The 21,936-nt window shown below is 46.3% G+C and overlaps 1 protein-coding gene across 1 annotated transcript in view; it reads left to right on the top strand.

Annotated features, from left to right (window-relative positions):
* The window catches only part of PTPRS (protein tyrosine phosphatase receptor type S), a 265,570-nt gene that overhangs the window by 80,929 nt on the left and 162,705 nt on the right, over positions 1-21,936 (top strand). Inside the window, 3 exon segments of the mRNA XM_087952781.1 lie at positions 2,609-2,754; positions 5,101-5,242; positions 18,474-18,662. Of these exon segments, the coding sequence (XP_087808907.1) occupies positions 2,609-2,754; positions 5,101-5,242; positions 18,474-18,662 (477 nt within the window).

The following is a 21,936-nucleotide window of genomic DNA, read 5'->3' on the forward strand; positions in this document are numbered from 1 at the left end:
AACTGTCATCAGAAGCAAAAGTACCAAATTCGTGGACAGAGGCATATATTACTCTCATACCAAAAGAAGACTCAGATTTGCAGCAGATAAAAAAAAACTACAGACCGATTTTGCTATTGAATGCTGATTATAAAATATCTGCTTCAATAATTGTGAAAAGATTAAGAAGATTTCCAAATCAATTTATCCATTCAGATCAAAATGTTTTTTTTAACCTGAGACCAATTAAAGAGAATAGGAAAATAATTTTTAACACATTGGAATATTACGAAGCACGCACAGAAAGCATTTGATAATGTGAACTGACAATTCATGTCAACACAATTAAAAGACATGGACTTTTGGGAGAGATTTATTAACATGGTGAAGGTGATATAAACAGTGGCCAACCCAATTTTACAATATATATTTTTTGCTGTGTTAAATTAATCACTCTGGTCATTAAGTGAATCTGTGGTCCTTCAGATATGAAGTCCGCACATCTTAAGTTAGTTTGAGAAACAGTGAGCTGGCTTATCGCTGTGGGCATACGATTGGCTGACGTCGTCCCATTTTCTTCCATTCTCGAATGGGAAACAGAGTTCAGACACATATGTTTTGAGGGGAAAATATATTTTCAGCCTTTGTCAAGGTTGATGGTTCCAAAGATGCATCTTAGCTACTAACCTGCATGAGTTCTGGAGTCCCAAAGGTGCTTTTTTAAAGAGACAACTGGACTTTCTGGTTTTTCTTTGAAGATGTTTTGCTTCTCATCCAAGAAGCTTCTTCAGCTCTGACTGGATGTGAGGAGCGGAAGGATTTATACTCCTTGCAGACAGCTGGTCATTTGCATCCTCTTAGAGGGTCATTGAGGCCACTTGGAGGTTTCTCGAAGCTGGTAATTGTACAGATTGAGTTTCTCTCTCCCTCTTCTCTCCTCTCCCTCTCTCTCTTTCTCTCTCTTCTCCTCCTCCTCAGGTCATGTGCTTTTCCAGGTTTTTCTTTCAAAACATTTCGCTTCTCATCCAAGAAGCTTCTTCAGTTCTGACTGGATGGTGGGGAATGGAAGGATTTAGACTCCTTTGCAGACAGCTGGTCATTTGCATCCTTTGAGAGAGCCATTGAGGCCACTTGGAGGTTTGTCTGTGTCCTCAGGGTCACCAGAGTAGTGCAAATGGTTCCTGTAGTTTGCAGTTGTTGTTTTTCTGGAAATCCATTCCCCCGCACCATTTGAAGGGTGTTCATCCCAAATTGCATAGCTAAACATCTGGAGATCTATACAGCCTTTGAATGGTGTGGAAGAATGAATGGATTTCCGGGGGGGGGACGGGGACACTGCAGACTACAGGAACCAGGAGCACCACCCAGGTGACCCTGAGGACACAGATAAATCTCCAAGTAGCCTCAATGACCCTCCAAAAGGATGCAAATGACCAGCTGTCTGCAAGGAGCATTAAATCCTTCCATTCCCCACCATCCAGTCAGAGCTGAAGAAGTTTCTTGGATGAGAAGAGAAATGTCTTCAAAGAAAAACCTGAAACAGCAAATGACCTGAGAACACAGATAAACTTCCAAGTGGCCTCTAAAACAAGGGTCTTCAAACTTGGCAACGTGAAGACTTGTGGACTTCAACTCCCAGAATTCCTGAGCTAACATGACTGGAGGAGGAATTCCGGGAGTTGAAGTCCACAAGTCTTCAAGTTGCCAAGTTTGAAGACCCCTGCTCTAAAAGGATGCAAATGACCGGCTGTCTGCAAGGAGCATAAATCCTTCCGTTCCTCACCATCCAATCAGAGCTGAAGAAGCTTCTGGGATGAGAAGCGAAATGTCTTTGAAGAAAAACAAGAAAGTCCAGTTGCCTCTTGAAAAAAAAGCCACCTTTGGGATAACCATGACTTGGATGTCTTGAGAATATCTACAGATGAGTTCTGGAGAAAGATTTGGACCATCTGCAGCTCGGTGTATCGTGATGGAAGCTCTTAAGCACGCAATGTAAACAGTTCTATTCTGGCAAGCTATGATGTGGGGGAAAGTGTGATTAAGGCGTGCTGGCTGTTATTACAGGTTGCGGTTTCTAATCTAACATTCACATTTATTTTTAGAAGATTTATTAAGCCTTAGCTGAGCCACGTTTTGCTTCAAAAAGCGGGAGGTCAGCTGAGGCACCTTGGAGCAGCCATGAGATCTTGGCTGATTTCCTTAAGAAACCAAAGCAAGTTCCCAAAGGGATGTTTTGTTTTTTTGTTTCTCAAAAAGGCAACTGGACTTGGGATTTTTTTTTCCTTGAAAACATTTTGATCCTCATCCAAGAAGCTTCTTCAGTTCGGGCTGAATGGTGGAGGATGGAAGGATTGATACTCTTTGCAGACAGCTGGTCATTTGCATCCTTTTAAAGAGTCGTTGAGGCCACTTGGAGGTTTATCTGTCTCCTCAGGATCACCTGAATCAGAGTGCAAACGGGCGTAGAGCCTTCTTGGTACAGCTGAAAAGGATTACATCACCCTAATAAATTGATGATAAATGAAATGATCGGGTGGCAGAAGTCTGCTAAAGCAATCCCTCAACTTATCTAATGTCTGTGTTGTTTTTATTTCTCCCCTGTCTCCCCTCCCCTCCCCGGTGGCCACAGGTCCTCCACAGTTCATCAAGCACCCCATGGACCAGATCGGGGTGTCGGGAGGAGTGGCGTCCTTCGTGTGCCAAGCGACAGGAGACCCCAAACCCCGCGTCACCTGGAACAAGAAGGGAAAGAAAGTGAACTCACAGCGGTTTGAGGTAAGATAACAGAATGATCGGGTTGGTGGGGTCTTAGAGGTCTTCTAGCCAGGGGTGGGATTCAGATTTTTTAAACAACCAGTTCTGTGGGCGTGGCTTAATTCGTGGGCATGGCTTGGTGGTCATGTGACTGGGTGGACGTGGCTTGGTGGTCATGTTATTGACTGGGCATGGCCAACTCAACATCACTCACACCGAGGCACGCATCTCCTCACCTGGCCTCTCATGACTGTGGGGATGCTGCAACAGTCGTTAAGTGTGAAAAAGGGTCATAAGTCACTTTTTTCAGTGCCATTGTAACTTTGAATGGTCACTCCACACAAGCAAAGTACCAGCAAAGGAGGGGGAAAAAAAACTCCAGAGAAGTTCCTGAGACAGGAAGTCTAGTCCTGCCAAGAATGTAATAAGGGTTAACGGAGAGGCAGTTTCCGTAAGCAACACCAGAATGTTTCCTTCCTGCCTTCCTTACAGGATTAGGCCAGTAATTTCTTCTAACAACCGGTTCTCTGAACTGCTTAGAATGTTAACAACCGGTTCTAGCGAATAGGTGCGAACTGGTAGAATCCCACCCCTGCTTCTAGCCCAACCTCCTGCTCAAAACAGGAGAACCTATACCCGTGATGGCGGACCTATGGCACGCGTGCCACCGGTGACACGCAGAGCCCTCTTTGCGGGCATGCGAGCCGTTGCCCCAGCTCAGGTCCAACATGCATGCGTGCAACCCTCCCGTCAGCCACCTAATTTTCAGGTGTCCTGCCGCATATGCGCGGGGGCCGGGGAGCACAGGGGTGCGGGGCAGGCTCCTGTGTCCCGTTTTGGGCCTAGTAGGCCTCCATGCAGCCTCCTGGGAGCAACAACGGGCCACGGGGGGATGCATCTCCCAGCACCCTGTTTTTGCTCCCAGGAAGCTTCAGGCTGGCCTACTAGGCCCAAAACAGGGCACCGGGGGTGTGTGTGTGTTGAGGCGTGCATGCACAGGGGGAGCATGGGGAGTCACGTGCCCATGTACAGGGTGGCAGGGCGAGTGGGAGGGGGTCATGCGTGCATTGCAGGCACGCACGCACTTTCGGCACGTGACGACAAAAAGGTTAGCCATCACTGTCCTATACCATTACAGATAAATGGTGGTCCAATCTCTTCTTAAAAACTTCCGGTAATGGAGAACCCACAACTTCTGGTGGCAAGTTGTTCCACGGGTTAATTGTCCTCATCTGCCCCTCTCCCCCCACCCATCCCCAAAAAGCCGGAGGGAGATTCTGGAAGAATTCCAAAAAAAGAAAGAAAAAAAGAGATCAGAGAATCTAGTCCCTTTTCACAGCCGGCCGCGGCTTCTGGTTCCGCGGACTTTTAGTTTTACCAATACCGGTTTTCATAAAATAAAATCCCTACCTCACCAAACCCACTGTCATGAAGTTGGCTGGATGCAAAACTACAATTGTCCTCAACTTATGACCAACGTGAAGACCAGAATCTCTGTCACTCAGCGATGCGGTCATTAAGTGAGTCAGCAAGGGACCGTGCCCAATTTCATGAAGTATTTTGCTGGGCTTATGAAATGAACCTGGCTTTCCGGACACACAGCTCTGGAAGTTGGTCTGTTGCAAAGATTGTGGTTTTTTACACACACACATGTTCCTGGGAAGCTGATCCATTGAAAAATTTGTGAATTTTTTTTTTTATGCACACTTGCACACATTCCTTGAAAATTAGCTGTATGGAAAGAGGGATGGATAAATAGACATATATACACTCAGCTCTGGAAAACCGGTCTGTTGCAACAATTGTGGTAGTTTTTATACACACACACACATACACACACGTTCCTGGGAAGCTCATCCGTTGCAAACATTGTGGTTTTTTAAAATGCACACTTACACACATTCCTTGGAAATTAGTTGTATGGTGGTTTTTATACACACACACACGCACATACACACACACACACGTTCCTGAGAATCTGATCTGTTGCAGAGATTGTGATGGCTTTTACACACACACACACACACACACACACACACACACACACACACACACACGTACATTCCTGGGAAGCTGATCCATTGCAAAGATGGTGGAATTTTTTGTTTATGCACACTTACACACATTTCTTGGAAACGAGCTGTGTGCAAAGAGGGATGGATAAACAGACACACATACACACTGGGAAGTTGGTCTGTGGCAAAGATTGTGGTGGCTTTTATACACCCACACCCACAAACATACCCACAGACAGACACAGAGACCCAGGACAATGGCTGTGTGCGAAGAGTGGGTGGATGGATGGATCTCCTCTTTAATTAATTAAATGGAATTAATTTCCTTCCTCTCTTTCTCTCCCCGATCCAGACCATTGAATACGACGATGGTGCCGGAGCGGTCTTGAGGATACAACCCCTCCGGACGCCCCGAGACGAAAACATTTACGAATGCGTTGCCCAAAATTCGGTGGCGGAGATCACGGTCAATGCCAAACTGACCGTTCTGAGAGGTAAACAAAAAAAAAAACAACCCTTTGAATGAATAAGTCTTCATGTGTCTGGCAGGTGCCCTTCGGAGGTTGAAAACTTCGCTTCTTAATCTGAAATTACTTCAAAATGCAAACGATCAGACTCAATGCTGCTATTTAAAACCAGCATAATCAGGGCTGGTGTGAAGAGGTGCCCACTTTATGCCTGTGGAAAACTGCCGTGTTTTCCCGAAAATAAGATCGAGTCTTATATTAATTTTTTCTCCGAGAGAGGCATTAGAACTTATTTTCCGGTTAGGTCTTATTATCAACTCATAAAATATTTCTATGGCCGTTTTATACTTGCCAACAGAAAGGGAGGGGGGGGGAGAAAGGGGTTTGAAAGAGCAGTGCGGCAGCTTGGAAACTGAAAGTGCATTCCGTGCATAGTTTTTCAGAGATTGTAGGGAGGTGACTGAAGTTTCTTCCACGCAAAAATCTTACTTGGAGACCATGATTTCATCACTCTTGGCTATGGATGTGTCCCGTTGGAGAATATGAATTACGATACACCCAGAGGGGTGGGGGAAAACCATGGTCAAGGCTGACAATGACAATGAATGATGTGTCTCAGAGTCAGCTGCACCCAGGCAGTGCCGGACCTGTTAACTCCCAATCAATCCTTTGGAAGTCTGGCTCGAGACTCATGATTTCATTGGGGTAACTGCTGGAATCCTGACACTTATTTTCAGGGAAATACAGTTCCAGATGTATCCGTCTGTCTGACAATCTTAACTGGGGCTTATTTTGGAGCAGGGCTTATATTACGAGCATCCTGAAAAAAAAATCATGCTAGGGCTTATTTTCTGGTTAGGTTTTATTTTCAGGGAAACAGGGTAGCTGTGGTTTACATCAGAGTAAATATTTATATGTTTGCAGCTCAGAATGGGGTACGGTAGACATGTATTTTGATGTAGGTTTGTCTGTGGCTGGAATCTACTTTAAAAGTTATAGTTTGCCATTACGATCTGCTTCTCCCTTTTTTCTGATCCGGGGGGGGGGGGGGGAGATAGAATAGTAAATTTGCACCGCTGAATTTTATATCAAATTGCTGCCATCAGATACCAACCAAGATAAAACAAGGGGTGTCTACATTTTTTTGCTGTGTTTCTCCAGCTTGGCCACTTTTTAGCTATCCCAAAGTTGGAAGGGACTTTGAAAAGCATAAAATCATAGACTCCTAAGGTTGGAAGGAACCTTGGTGGTCCTAGAATCATAGACTCCTGATATTGGATGGGACCTTGCAGGCCATAGAATTGTAGATTCCTAAAGATGGAAGGGGCCTTAGAGGTTGTATAATCATAGACTCCTAGGATTGGAAAGGACCTTGGAGGTCATAGAAACATAGATTTCTAGGGTTAGAAGAGTTGTTGGAGGCCACACAATCCTAGAGTCCTGTGGTTGGAAGGGACATTGGAAGCCATAGAAACAGTTTTCTAGGGTTGGAAGGGACCTTGGAGGTCAGATAATCATAGACTCCTAGGTTGGAAAGGACCTTGGAGGTCATAGAAACATAGATTTCTAGGGTTGGAAGAGATGTTGGAGGCCACACAATCATAGAGTCCTATGGCTGGAAGGGACATTGGAAGCCATAGAAACAGTTTTGTAGGGTTTGGACAGGACCTTGGAGGTCAGATAATCATAGATTCAAAGGGCTGGAAAGTACTGTGGAGGTCATAGAAACAGATTCCTAGGGCTGGAAAGGACTATGGAGGTCATAGAAACAGATTTCTAGGGTTAGAAGGGACCTTGGAGGTCATAGAAACAGATTTCTAGGGTTAGAAGGGACCTTGGAGGTCATAGAAACAAACTTTCTAGGGTTGGAAGGGACCTTGGAAGTCAGATAATCATGAGAGGGAGAGGAGGTGAGGAGAGAGAGAGAGACAGAGAGGGAGACAGATGGGCTCGCTGGCTTTGCTGGCTGAGGAATTCTGGGAGTTGAAGTCCACAAGTCTTCAAGTGGCCAAGGTTGGAGACCCCTGATCCTAGCCCACCATCTTTCTCTCTGTCAGGCTCTTTTCATTGCATCCCCCACTCGAAGTGGGTGAGGGTCAGCAACCCACTGAGCCTTCCTCCCCTGTCCCACCCTCCCCGTCTCCTTGCTACTGGCTCCCTCCTGATCCTCCTCCTCTGCCCCCCCGCAATTTTTTTGCATTCCTTCTACCAACGCGTGTCAAGGCAAGGAACGGTTTTTGATCGGGTGAGCCCCGCTGTTTTCCGCTCTTTTCCACAGACGCCCCTGCTTTATGCCCAAAACCGCCGTGCTTGTCGCTCCTTCCCACTCATGCCCAGAAGGTGCGATCCGGGCTATGTAAAGATCTGTATGTGTGGAAGGATGGCAATCTGGGTTTCGAAGCATCATCGCTCTCGCACGTCGCCTGCGTCTCCAGCTACCTCCCACACCTGATATTCCCGCACACGGGGGCTTCCTGGTTCCGCGAGTTCACTTCACGTTCCAGGTGGCAGAAGGAGGAGAGGCACTGCATCAATGTTGCGGTGTCCCCCACCCACTGCGGGGTGGCAGCTAAAAAGACCAAAGGAGCCCTGACACGGGGTGGGGGGGAGAACAGGACAAAAACCCCATTTTTTTGTCCTGAAATCCCTGGTTTCTTTCACCCATACTTCGCCATTATTATTTTATAAGTAATTCAAAGGGGTGAATGTAGTGAATACTCTCCTTCCTCTTCCAATTTTCCGCATAACAACCCCCCTGTGAGGTGGGTTGAACTGAGAGAGAATGCTGGTCCAAAGTCACGCAGCTGGCTTTCACGCCTAAGGCGGGACTAGAACTCACCATCTCCTGGTGATTGGCCCAGACTCACCCAGCTGGCTTTCATGGCTGAGGCAGGACTAGAACTCACCGTCTCCTGGTGATTGGCCCAGACTCACCCAGCGGGTTTTCATGGCTGAGGCAGGACTAGAACTCACCGTCTCCTGGTGATTGGCCCAGACTCACCCAGCTGGCTTTCACGCCTAAGGCGGGACTAGAACTCACCATCTCCTGGTGATTGGCCCAGACTCACCCAGCTGGCTTTCATGGCTGAGGCAGGACTAGAACTCACCGTCTCCTGGTGATTGGCCCAGACTCACCCAGCGGTTTCATGCTGAGGCAGGACTTTTGTTGGCATGCTGCTGCCAAGGCGGACTAGAACTCACCATCTCCTGTGAGGCAGGACTAGAACTCACCGTCTCCTGGTGATTGGCCCAGACTCACCCAGCTGGCTTTCACGCCTAAGGCGGGACTAGAACTCACCATCTCCTGGTGATTGGCCCAGACTCACCCAGCGGGTTTTCATGGCTGAGGCAGGACTAGAACTCACCGTCTCCTGGTGATTGGCCCAGACTCACCCAGCTGGCTTTCATGGCTGAGGCAGGACTAGAACTCACCGTCTCCTGGTGATTGGTCCAGAGTCACCCAGCCAGCTTTCATGGTTGAGGCAGGACCAGAACTCACTGTCATCTGATGATAGGCCTCACATCATTCAGCTGGCCTTTGTGTGTGAGGCAGGACTAGAACTCCCAGTCTACTGGTGATTGGCCCAAAGTCACCCAATCAGCTTTCATGGCTGAGGCGGGACTAGAACTCACTGTTTCCTGATTTCTAGCCTGGTTCCTTAACCATTAAACCAAGTTGGCTCTCCAATAGGGATGCTTTGGTTCAATTTTATTTTCCCAGAATTCCCTGGCCCTCTTTCTACTCTTGTTCCTAGTAAATGGAGGCTGTGAGGGCCAGCCCTTTGAGGTAGGCCAAGCTGCAAAGCCCAAATCGTATAGAGCAATACTACTTTTTTCAACCTGGAAATAAGGAGAAACTTTCTGACAGAACCATCAACCCATGGAACAGAAGTTGCCCTCGGAAGTTGTGGGAGCGCCATCACTCGAGACTTTCAAGAAGAGATTGGACTCCCATCTGTCAGAAATAGTGTAGGGTCTCCTGCTTGGGCAGGGGGTTGGACTAGATGACCTGCAAGGTCCCTTCCAACTCTGATTATCTGTTACCGGTTGTCTGACTACCTGTAACAGAATCTGGCAAGTCTGAATGTACGTCTCCACTTCCTCCCTTCTCCTTAATGAGAAGAACCTCTAAGTCAAGGATCCCCAACTGTGGGCCACGGCACACTACCAGGTCGTGGCCTAATTGCCACTGGGCCGGAAGAGCACGCACAGCCCCACTCGTGCAAGTATCACTGCGAGCATCATGGGTGGTTGCGGCCCCACTCACCTGAGCATTGCCACACCCACTCTCAGCCCGACTCACACGAGAGTCTTCACTGGTGCTCACGGTCCCACTCACACAAGCCTCGTCACAGGTGGGCGGCCCCCTTCGCGTGAGGTTCGTTGCGGGCACTTGCGGCCTCCCTCGCATGAGCGTCGCCACGAACATCACAGGCACATGCAGGCACACGCTTACATGTATGTCTGCCCCTCCCACCAAGTAATTCCCCTCTCCCCCCAATTCCCCTTCTCTAGGCTACTAACCAGGAAAAGGTTTGGGAACTCTGCTCAGAGTCGTTTTCTCACATTACAGCTCCGAAACCAGACTCCTGTTTCTCTTATCTGCCTTTTCTGTTGGCGGGTTCTTCCTCCTTTCTCCTGTTGCTCAAGGTCCTTCCCGCTGCCCATTCCATCGAGAAACAGCCTCACAAACGGTTACACGAGCGGTGCATAAATTTTAACAATCGTGAGGTAAAAAAAAATGCAACAAAGCAACCAGGCTCCCTCACAAAAGCGACAGCAAGCCATGTCCAACCCAACAGGTGTGCTTCACATGGGCCCAAAGGCACAGGGAAGCAGGTGTTTCCTAACAGATAGATAGTGACGCAGAAGCAGAGACAAGAGTTGAAAAGAGAGGAGGGAGGTGGGGTGTTCTCCTAATAACCATGGTTTGACAAGCCCTGGATCGGCACACAAGCCAGATGGTGCGCCTAGTTTATCCACAGAGGGTTCCCGGCGAGCGCACAAGGCCCGCACCATTGCCGCTCTGTTGCCGTTGGCAAACAGGAGAGTGTCAACGAAGCGGGGACCACTTGACAAGAGGACGCTGCCCCAACCAGCTGCTGCACGCTCATTATGCAGGCGACGCCACGCTGCCTCGCGCAGTTTCTCCCCGACTCCCACGCTGGGCTTGGAAGGCCTCATTAAGCGGCATGTTAATTGCCGGGGCTTTCTGGTTAGCAAATGAGGTTGCCACTCACCCGGGGCGCGGTGGGGGACTGGAGAGGAGTCGGATCCCGCTGGCCCATTGCCAAGACTTGGAGGATGCGCGACAGGAGGTGGCATTCAAATCCTCACCGACAGCCAACGGTTGGCATTAACAGAGAGCTTGGAACAAAACAGCGTGGCACGGATTGCCACAGAGAAGGCAACCGAGTGTGTAGATAGCAGCCAGTCCCAGAGGTGATATCTTTTTGTGCACGTTGGCACGTGAGTTTCCAGCACTCCAGAGTTTCCGACACAGATCTGGAAGTCATCAAACCAAGGGAAGCAATCTCGTTGCCTCTTGAGTGCATTACAGCCTCAACATACAACCGAGCCTGCCCATCATGGTTGTAAGTCCTGATGGTTGTTATTTTACAAGTTTTTATTTGTAATGTAAAATGCGGAACTACGAAAGCAAATAATAGGAAAAATACGGGAGGGAGGGAGAGGGGAAACGAGATGTGTAGAGAAGAAAAATTACGAGCCTGTTAGGAGCATCACCAAATAATTCCAGTGTCTGCGCTTGCTTTCTGAATGTCAGTTTGGGAATTTGCCTAAGAAAATACATTTTATGGCTTTTCAAAAACCCACTTGTGAATCTCCTTCAATGGGGCATCTTGATTAAGACCCCTTTTGTCTTCAAAATGCTGAATAAGCTAAATTTGGGGTGGATTTTATCATGATTATTACAGGTGGTCATCAATTTACCGTGTCAGTCCTTTTAATTGCCGATAGTTTATAATGTAAAATACAAAAGCGAATAATAGGGAAAACGGGAGGGAAAAAGGAAGAGAAAAGTGTAGAAAAGAAGGGGGAGACGAAAAGGCATCGACTTCCTATTCCCTTTGGTGCAGTAGAATAAGATAATAACATCAAACCTCAACTTTTTACTTTTATGCAATAATATAAACTAGCCATTTCTATTACAACAAACCTACCTAATCCTCCTCCTCTCTGAACTTTTTCCAAAGTCTCAACATCTTTTTGGTAGATTGGTGACCAAAATTGGTTGCAATATTCCAAGTGTGATCTTAGACTTAGAAGAACTTTATTGTCTCTTTGAATGTACACTTTAATCAGCATTCCTTAAAATAAAATTACGTTTCATACAGCTGTCATAGGGTCTCCGCCTCTAATATAAACACGACAAAACAAATAAATAAACACAACGTTATGCAGATACCCATCTATAGTATATGACACGGAGAAACAGCACAGTTGAATTCAGATGTGTACATGTGCGTACATGGCGAGAGAAACAAATTTTGCAAGTTTGCCAGATGGGTGGCATAAGGAACAAAGCGGTTACAGATTTTGATAGTCCTGCTAGAAATACCTCGAATTCCTAGGGTTTATTAAAGTGGCACCTTGTTTCCCCAAAAATACAACCTACCCTGAAAGTAAGTCCTAGTTTGATTTTTACACGCGCACCCAATATGAGCCCTACCCCACCCAAAATAAGCCCCAATTAAGACCCCCACCCACTCCATAGTGGACGGGTAAAAATTAAGCGAGGGTGGGGATGAGTGTGTGTGGAGCTACCCTACTACTTACCTTTGGACAGTTGTAGCCAGGCCTGGCACACCCCTGACCCCTGCCTTGCTGGCTCATTGCAGCTGGCAAGGCTAGCAAGGTTTTCCTGAAAACCCCTAGAGCTGATAACAAAACTCCGGATCGATCCTGAGCTCTGTTATCGGCTGCAGAGGCCTTCAGGAAAGCCTTGCCAGCCGCAGAAGAGAGAGCGAAAAGACTCGTGCAAGTGAGGTTAGTGTCAACTCATAAAACATTTCTCTGGTCTTTTTAGAGTTGCCAACGGAAAGGGAGGGGGGGAGCAGTGCGGCAGCTTGCAAACCGAAAGTGCATTCCATAAATAGTTTTTCAAAGATAATTTCTAGGTGACGGTGCAAAATTCTAACTGGAGAGCATGATGGATGACTCTGGACTATGGATGTGTCCCATTGGAGGATATGAATTAGGATACACCCAGAGGGGTGGGAGGGAAAACCAGGCTCAAGAGTGACAATGAATTATGTACTTCAGAGTCGGCTACACCCAGGCAGTGCCGGACATGTTAACTCCCAATAAATCCCTTTGATGTTTTGGAAGTTTGGCTCGAGACTCATGATTTAAATGGGGGGTAACTGCTGGAGCCCTGACAGTTAGCCAGTAGATGACATCCCCCCCAAAAAATAAGACCTGATGCCTTTTTTGGTGGCAAAAAACCCCCCATAAGACAGGGTCTTATTTTGGGGGAAACACGGAAATAATACTTCCACGTGATTACCAGCGCCCGTACGTGTCCGTGCTCGTATCCATTGTACGTGTCCGTTGTACGTACATCCAAGCAGCACATATTTTCCTCATCCTATGGACGGGAAAGGATGGGGGTCATTTCTACAATCGATTCTTTGCTTTCCTGAATGCCGCTCACCGCCCCGGCTCCTTACAGGCTGCAGCCGTGTTTTGCAGAGGCAATAAATTCTTCGCAAAGGCATGCATTTGGGACCGCAGGATCTGGAATTTAATTTAGGGGCATTTGCAAACCTCTGGTGTTTTCTCTTCCACCGAAATCTGCTCTCCCCATTTTTTGTTGTTGTTGTTGTTGTTGTTATGCGCCAAAGGAGACCAATCGACCTGTTTGTGATACGTTTGTTAAAAATAACCCGAAGACACCAATTCTTAAGCATTCATTTATTGAAAAGTCTGTGACTTTAATTAGAAAGGGTGGAGTGCATTAGTCTGTCTGTGTGTCAGAGCGGAAGAAGCTTCTTTGGATGAGAAGCGAAACGTCTTCAAAAGAAAGACCAGAAAAGTCCAGTGGCCTCCTGGGAAAAAAAAAAGAGAGAGGACCTTTGGGTCTGTCTGTTTGCTTACCGATAGCCCTTGACTTATGACCGCCATCGTTAAGTTGCACCAGTCATTAAGGGGACCCGTGATGTGAGTGACTCGGTTTTATGACATTTTTTTTTACGACCGTTGTTGAGCCCACAATTATGGTCATTAAGCCGTGCCAGTTGTTAAGTGGGCCATTACGTGATTGACTCGATTTTATGACATTTTTTGAGGCAGTCTTGAAGTGAATCCCCATGGTTGCTAAGTGAGTCTGAAACTGTTTATTGAACTCATTCTCCTCAATGGGCAGATTTTGTTGGAAATAAATGGTTTTTAGCAAAATAAATGGATGGATGATGAGTGGGTGGATAGGTGGGTGGATGGATAGATGGACAAACATGATAGGTAGATAGACAGACAGATGTGTGTGTGAGAGAGAGGCAGGCAGGCAGGCAGGCAAATAGACAGATGAAGATTAGATAGAGACAGAGCTGATAAGCAGATAGACAGATAAATATACACAGATCAATAGATGGATGGATGGATGGATGGATGGATGGATGGATGGATGGATAGACAGACAGACAGACAGACAGACTGACTGACTGATAGATAGATAGGGATAGATAGATAGATGATAGATAGATAGATAGATAGATAGATAGATAGATAGATAGATAGATAGATAGATAGATAGATAGATAGATAGATAGAGATAGACAGACAGACAGACAGATAGACAGATAGATATAGGGATAGATATAGGGATAGATAAATAGAGATAGAGAGACAGACAGACAGATATAGAGATAGATAGACAAGACAAAGAGAGATAGATAGGTAGATAGATAGGTAGATAGATAGATAGATAGATAGATAGATAGATAGATAGATAGATAGATAGATAGATAGACAGACAGACAGACAGACAGACAGACAGACAGACAGACATAGAGATAGATAGACAAGACAAAGAGAGATAGATAGGTCGATAGATATAGAGATAGATAGATAGATGATAGACAGACAGACAGAGATAGACAGACAGACAAACAGATAGATAAAAATTAGATAGAGATGATAGATGATTGATTTAAATTGTGGTCACTTGATTGTGGAACACTGTGAATGACTATAAATGCAGGTCAGTTGCCTGACACCCAACATGAGGTCACATGACCTTGACTCCTACAACTTCGAATCCAGGTCATATAAGCATGTTTTGGGGGCTCTGTTGTAATTCAAGGGGACTACCTGTCCTCCTCACTTTTTCTACCCTGCCCCAATCAGGCAGTGATCCATCAGGCTTGGCTTTGTTGGCTGAGCAGTGCTCCTTGTAGAGAACTCCACCAACGGCTTCCCGGGAAGCAACCACTTCTGGTTTTTTTTGGGTTTTTTTTGTTATTGTGGTTGTCCACATTAGAGGCAACGGAGCGCCCATCTCTTGGGCCACTTCAATCATTGAGCCCTCTCCCCCAGGGGAAGCCCATTTGCCACCTCCCCGACCGCATCTTCAAATGATCCTGTCCCCCAGCCACGCTGGGTTTGGGTGCTAATTAAACTCGAAGGAATTTTTTGCACAACGTGGCACCAGATCAACATTTTTTGCTTAATTAGAAAGGCTCCGGTCAGAAGTGGGGGGTTGTAAGCCTTCCCGAAGACTGCCCACACACTCATCATAATGGACACCCTGCCTGTTCAGAAGCCCCCCTCCCCCTCCTCTTCCTTGCTAGATTAATTAGTTGGCAAAATTAAGCAGGGGGGGGGTCAGGCCGGGAAAAGGGGGCTTCGCTGGGAGTGAAGCTTTGAAGCACGACGTCACCGCCAGCCAATGGGAGGCACAGCATTGTTTTTTCAGTCTGAGATATTATGAGCTGCTCTTAGGTAGGATAGATAGATAGATGATAGAGAGATGTACCTGATTAATAATAAACAGATAGAAAGATTCTGGATGGATGGATGGATGGATGGATGTAGATACTGGTAGGTAGGTAGGTAGATAGATAGATGTAGATATCGGTAGGTAGGTAGGTAGATGTAAATACCGGTAGGTAGGTAGATAAGTGGATAGATAGATTAGATGGATGGATGGATGGATGTAGATACTGATAGGTAGGTAGGTAGATAGATGTAGATACCGGTAGGTAGGTAGATAAGTGGATAGATAGATTGGATGGATGGATGGATGGATGGATGGATGGATGGATGGATGTAGATACTGGTAGGTAGGTAGGTAGATAGATGTAGATACCGGTAAGTAGGTAGATAAGTGGATAGATAGATTAGATGGATGGATGGATGGATGGATGGATGTAGATACTGGTAGGTAGGTAGGTAGATAGATGTAAATACTGGTAGGTAGGTAGATAAGTGGATAGATAGATTAGATGGATGGATGGATGTAGATACTGGTAGGTAGGTAGGTAGATGTAGATACCGGTAGGTAGGTAGGTGGTAGATAGATAGATAGATAGATAGATAGATAGATAGATAGATAGATAGATAGATAGATAGATAGATAGATGTAAATACCAGTAGGTAGGTAGATAAGTGGATAGATAGATTGGATGGATGGATGGGTGGATGGATGGATGGATGGATGGATGGATGGATGGATGGATGGATGGAGATACCGGTAGGTAGGTATAGGTAGATAGGTAGATAGATAGATAGATAGATAGATAGATAGATAGATAGATAGATAGATAGATAGATAGATGTATAGATACCGATGGATAGATGAATATAGATACTGGTAGGTAGATGTAGGTAGGTAGATGTATAGGTAGGTGGATGGATGGAGGTAGGTAGATAGGTAGGTAGCGATAGATACTGGTAGGTAGGTAGGTAGATAGATACTGGTAGGTGGTGGTTGGGTGGATGGATGGATGGACGTAGATACCAGTAGGCAGGTAGGTAGGTTAGTTTTCGGCCTGCAGAAGCCTTCCTCAAGCCTTTAGAAGGCCGAAAAAGGCCTCAAACCGGCCGAAAATCAGCTGTGAAGCATGCGCATGCGCAGTGAGGTAAGTTTGCCTGCAGCTCGCGTGCTGGCACAAATGGTTCTGTGTGCCACCTGTGGCACGTGTGCCATCACCGGTGTAGGGTCTCCTGCTTGGGTGGGGGGGTTGGACTATATGACCTACAAGGTCCCTTCCAACTCTTATCAATCTAATCTAATCTAAAGGCAGTCATTAAGAAAATTACTGGGTTTAGTAATGCATTAGTTTAACATTAGTATTAGTTTATTATTATGTGCAGATCTGGTCTTTCGCCCGAGATAATATTATTGAGGCGTAACACTAATATAGGTAGTCGTTGACTTACAACCATTTGTTTAGCGACTGTTGGGAAGTTAGAACGGCACTGAAAAAGTGACTTGCAACCTATTCTTGCACTCATGACCTGTGCAACATCCCCATGGACGCGCGATCACAATTCAGGTGCACATTTACAATGGTTCCACCGAGTGGTGCGGTGGCCTAGAGGTGGAACCCTCGCCTCACAATCAGGAGGCCGTGAGTTCGATCCTAGGTAGAGGCAGATATTTCTCTCTCTGGGGCACAATGAGAATAGATCTGCCGAACAAAACTCTGCATTGGTGACAGGTACGGCATCCGGCCAGTAGACACTCAGCTCCATTCAGTTGCCCAGACTTCACCCTGCAAGGGACTATGGGGTAACTGACCCCCCATTTGTGACCTTTCCAACCAGCTTCCAACCAGCAAAATCAATTGGGGGGGAGCCGGTTTCATTTAACAACGGCATGATTGACTTAACAACTGCTGTCATTCGCTTATCTGCCGTGGCAAAAAAAAAATGAAAAATAGCTAGTGACTCTTTTAACAACCACCTTGCTTAATAACAGAAACACTGATCCCAATTGAGGTCATAAGTCAAGGACTTGGTCATACTCCAGGTTGCTCCCTGTGAGCTCGGTTGGCCGTATATGTGGGGTTTGCTCAGGGTTTCTAGGCAGCAGCTTGCCCTGCCAGTGTTAGTGGGGCGTGGTTTTCTCCCTTGGTACAGGTAGTCCTCGACTTACAACAGTTCATTTAGTGACCATTCAAAGATACAACAGCACTGAAAAAAGTGACATGACTGTTTTTCACACTTACAACCATTGCAACATTCCCATGGTCATGTGATCAAAATTCAGATGTTTGGCAACTGACTCATATTTATGACGGTTGCAGTGTCATCAGTGATCCATTTTTCCGACCTTCTGATAAACAAAATGGGGGAGCCAGATTACTTAACAATTGTGTTGCTAATTTAAGAACTGCAGTAATTCCCTTAATAACTGTGGCGTGAAAGTTCATAAAATGGAGCAAAACTCGCTTCACAACTATGTCTCTTAGCAACGGAAATCTTGGACTCCGTTGTGGTTGTAAGTCAAGGACTACCTGTAGTTTAAAACTCAGCCAGCACTCAGATAAGCAGGGATTGACCCCAGGCAAACTGTCATGCCCCTGTCAGAGTCTGAATCCGAGGAGGAAGATGAACAGCTGACAGGGAGCGGGAGTGTGGCTCCGTGGGCTGTGGAGGAGGCTGGGGAAGGGCAAAGTCCATCTGGGCAGAGTAGGAGAGAGATAGAACAAGGGAGAGGGAGTTCAGAGGAAGACCCAGGCCTACCCCTTCTTCCTCCTAGGGCATGCAGGGAGGAACGGAGAAGGGAGCAAGGTGGGTTGCTTGGCCTACAGGAAGGAAAGGGCCCTGATTCCCTTCCTTAGTCACACCTGGGAATGAGAGTTTAAAAGAACTGAATGCTGACTGCGGCTGCTGCTGGGAGCAAATGTGACTTTATCCTGTGTTGTCATTGCTTATCTGTGTTCCGGGTGCCTTCCCAACCATGTGAGTTTTCCCATGCCTTCACGTCTGGAATTCTTGCTCCTGCCCTGCCAAACTAATTGCCTCAGTTTGGCTTGTTTGGATTTATAGTTGCAGTTTGTGTTGACCATGTTTTGGACTTAATTCTATGAAGTCAAAGGCTGTTCCTGGGAGAGTTTTTCTCCAGCCAGAAGATAACCAGGACATTGGGGGCAAAGCTGGAGCTAATAAAGGGAGACTTATTGATCATCTGACTGTATTGCCTTTGTGCCACGCCCGGGGGTCATCACACAAACACTCTGTTTTGATACATCCAAGGATTCTAACCCTTCTCTTCTTTGCTGGCTTTCAACAGAGGACCAGTTGCCTCCTGGATTCCCGGTCATTGACATGGGCCCTCAGCTGAAGGTGGTTGAACGTACGCGGACAGCTACGATGCTGTGTGCGGCCAGCGGGAATCCAGATCCAGAGATCACTTGGTTTAAGGATTTCTTGCCTGTTGACCCCAGTGCTAGCAATGGACGAATCAAGCAACTAAGATCCGGTAAGGTATACGAGACATTTCCTGTCTTTTCTTTCTCTCTCTTGGGTTGACGTTCTCTTTGACCGACAAATTTGTATTGGTTTATCAAAGTACAAAATACAAAGAAAAATAATGGGGAAGTAAGGAAGGAAAAAGGGAAGAGAAAAACGTGTAGGGTAAAAAGGGAAATGAAAAGAAAGCATTGAGTTCTGAGTCTTTTTAGTGCAATGGAATAAGGCCCAGGTGTTAAACTTGCTGTGTCACGTTGCTGTCACATGATGTTTCGTGACGTTTTTTTCCCCTTTGCGAAGCTGGGGTGGGCATGGCCTGCAGGTGACAAATCCAACCCACGGACCGTCAGTTTGACACCCCTGGAATAAGTTAACAACAGAGCTTCCACTTTTTACTTTTGCACAATAATTACATACTACCTATTTCTATAAAAAGAACCCTATCTAAGGAGCAAAACCCAAAATCAAAGTTTCATTTTTTTTCTCCCCCTACCACAAGCAGAAAATCCAGAATTGGTTTCCAAGCAGACAGCACGAAGTCCAGAAAGCATCTTGAGTTGACTTTCTCAAAAACGTATCTGCTGTTATTGTCAAGATGATTTTGTTTTGTTTTTTAACATAATCGTTTATTATTGTGGACGTAAACGGGAGTGGGATTCTCCTGGTGTTACAACCGGTTCGCTAATTGTGTGTGCACCTAACGCGTGCTGCGTACGCGTGCCCGGCTATCACAGTTACTTACCTTCAGTGTTACTTTGGGGAAGTAACACAGCTGAGGCGCCGCAATCCGCTCTGCTGCGCGAATCAGCTGAGCAGATATAGGCAGGGGTGGGATCCGACCAACGTAACAACCGGTTCGGGGAGCGCGCGCTTGAGCGTCAAACACACGCTGTGCACGCTACCGGCTCCGGTAAGCATTTACCTTCTCCAGCTGACGAGCGGCACTCAGCTGTGCCACGCAAAGCAGCTGAGGAGGAAAACGCAGCCACTAAAGCAGTGGTCCCCAACCTTTTTTGTACCACGGACCGATCCACGGACTGGTACCGGCATCAGCACGCACGACCAAGGCAAGGCGAGCCAAGCGACCGGCCAGTCCCCCGCTTCTCCCCACCACCTTCAACTCCTTTGTACCTTCTCGCGGTCGATGGGCTTTTCGGGCTCTTTCTTATTCTCCTCCTGAGTAATGCGAGACTCCACCGCCATCGGGACGGCTCTTTGTTCGAAGCCGCCCCCCTCTCGACGAAACTAAGGCGCGAGGATTCCTTCAGCACCCAAACGCCGTTTTCCAACCGACGACCGACAAGCTCACCCGGAAGCACTTTTCTCAAGCACCGTCGAAACAAGGTGGCGGCGCCCAAGCAAAGTAAGCGGCCCAGTACAAAATGATCCACGGACCAGGTACCAGTCCGGGGCCCGGTGGTTGGGGACCCCTGCACTAAAGGACAGCCTAGAGTCCGGGCGGGTGGGTGGGCCAAACAGCAGACCCAAAACCTTGTCCCAGCGAACCGGTTTGGTGTCAGCTGCTCTTTGGAGCTACCAGTTCTATATAACCGGACCGAACCGGTAGGATCCCATCCCTGGATGTAGATGAATAATTTTCAAAGCCTGATTATTCTGATGTATACTCACTTTTCTTGTGGGGATTAAATCCCCTTTTTGGGGAGTGTTGACGTATCCCTTAGAGATTACAGCAAAGTATGTGCCACAATTTGGGGGGGAAGGATTCAAACGGTTTGTCCCTGAATATTTGGTGTACAGGACAGATATCAGGTTGCTTTGTCCCTTTCTCCTCCTTGTCCCCTCTATTTAAATGTCCTTGTGTGTCTTTTTATTTTTTTACTGACAATGAGATCAGCTTTGACTTCCTATAAGGGGGTGAAAAAAGTTGAATTAATTTCAAATCAGCTTCCAGCAAGGTCTCGTGGTGAATCCAAATTCCATAAACAAAGCTGCCGGCCTTCCTTCGGGCGGACAGGCCTCACCTTTGTGGCCTGCAAGGCTGTCCCAGTTTTATTATTTGTTTTCTTATCGGCCCTTTAATTAAAGAGAAGCTGTGAAGCAAAGCATCGGCCTGGCCGCTGTTATTTTAATCTCCAGAAATGCCTCAGAGATAAATATGAGCTCAGTTAGCAGGTTGGGTTTTTTGGTGTTTTTTTTTTTTCAAAATTAAAAAATTTCAGGCAACTGCAACTCAAGGGGTTGCTTAGGAACGGGAGTTGTTGTTGGGGGAAATAAGAAGTTTGAGATCCTGGAGATGTGGTTATTTTGTCCGGCGTGAGAAAGAAACTCAAGATAATCCTGCCTTGATTTTCTTAGCACTTTTTCCTCAAGCTTGGCTATTGGAAGACGTGTGGACTTCAACTCCCAGAATTCCCCAGCCAGCTGGGGAATTCTGGGAGTTGAAGTCCACACGTCTTCCAATGGTCAACTGTGAGGAACACTGGTTTTAGGGTAAGAAAGAAAAAAAAGGACATTTGAACAAGGTTTCAAGAATCTCAGTCTACATATGGAATAATTATCCTAGAATCCATTGGGGTGTCTCTTTCTTAATCTCACCTTTCTTGAAAGGCTGACACCCCAACATCTAAGACTTATAATAATTCTCATAAAGAAATTCACCCAAAAGAGGTTTAAATAGCGGCCTTCTTCTGCAGATCTTCCAAGTGTTGTTGAAATGAGGATCACACAAACTTTCTTTAATAATAAAGATTATTATTATATAAGATGCACCGGATGAGGCCTGGTGTTTTAATGAAAGCAAGCAAGCGGAACTTTCTGGGTGTACCAGAAAGCGTTTGTATATGTGTGTGAGACTGCACAGATATTGTATTGCTACCGAGCAAAAGAAACTCAAGGTGTATATCTGTAGTACAGGTAGTCCTCAACTTATGACTACAATTGAGCCCAAAATTTGTGTCGCTAAGTGAAAAATTTGTTAAATGAGTTTTGTCCCATTTTACCTTTTTTCTCGCCATGTTTGTTAAGTGAATTAACTTCAGTTGTTAAGTGAGTAGTATGGTTGTTAAGTGAATCTGGCACCCCATTGTCTTTCCTCATCAGAAGGTCCTAAAAGGGGATCACATGACCTCGGGACACTGCAACCGTCATAAATGTGAGTCAGTTGTCATGCATCTGAACGTAGATCATATGTGACTATGGGGATGTTGCAGTGGTCACAAGTGTGAAAAATGGTAGTAAGGCATTTTTAAAAGTGCTGCTGTAACTTTGAAAGGGCACTAGGCGAACCGTTGTAAGTTGAGGACTACCTGTATACTGTATAAATG

Source organism: Notechis scutatus, chromosome 1, assembly GCF_049901735.1.
Source record: "Notechis scutatus isolate UNSWTSFEM ecotype Mainland chromosome 1, rNotScu1.2, whole genome shotgun sequence".
Lineage (NCBI taxonomy): Eukaryota > Metazoa > Chordata > Lepidosauria > Squamata > Elapidae > Notechis > Notechis scutatus.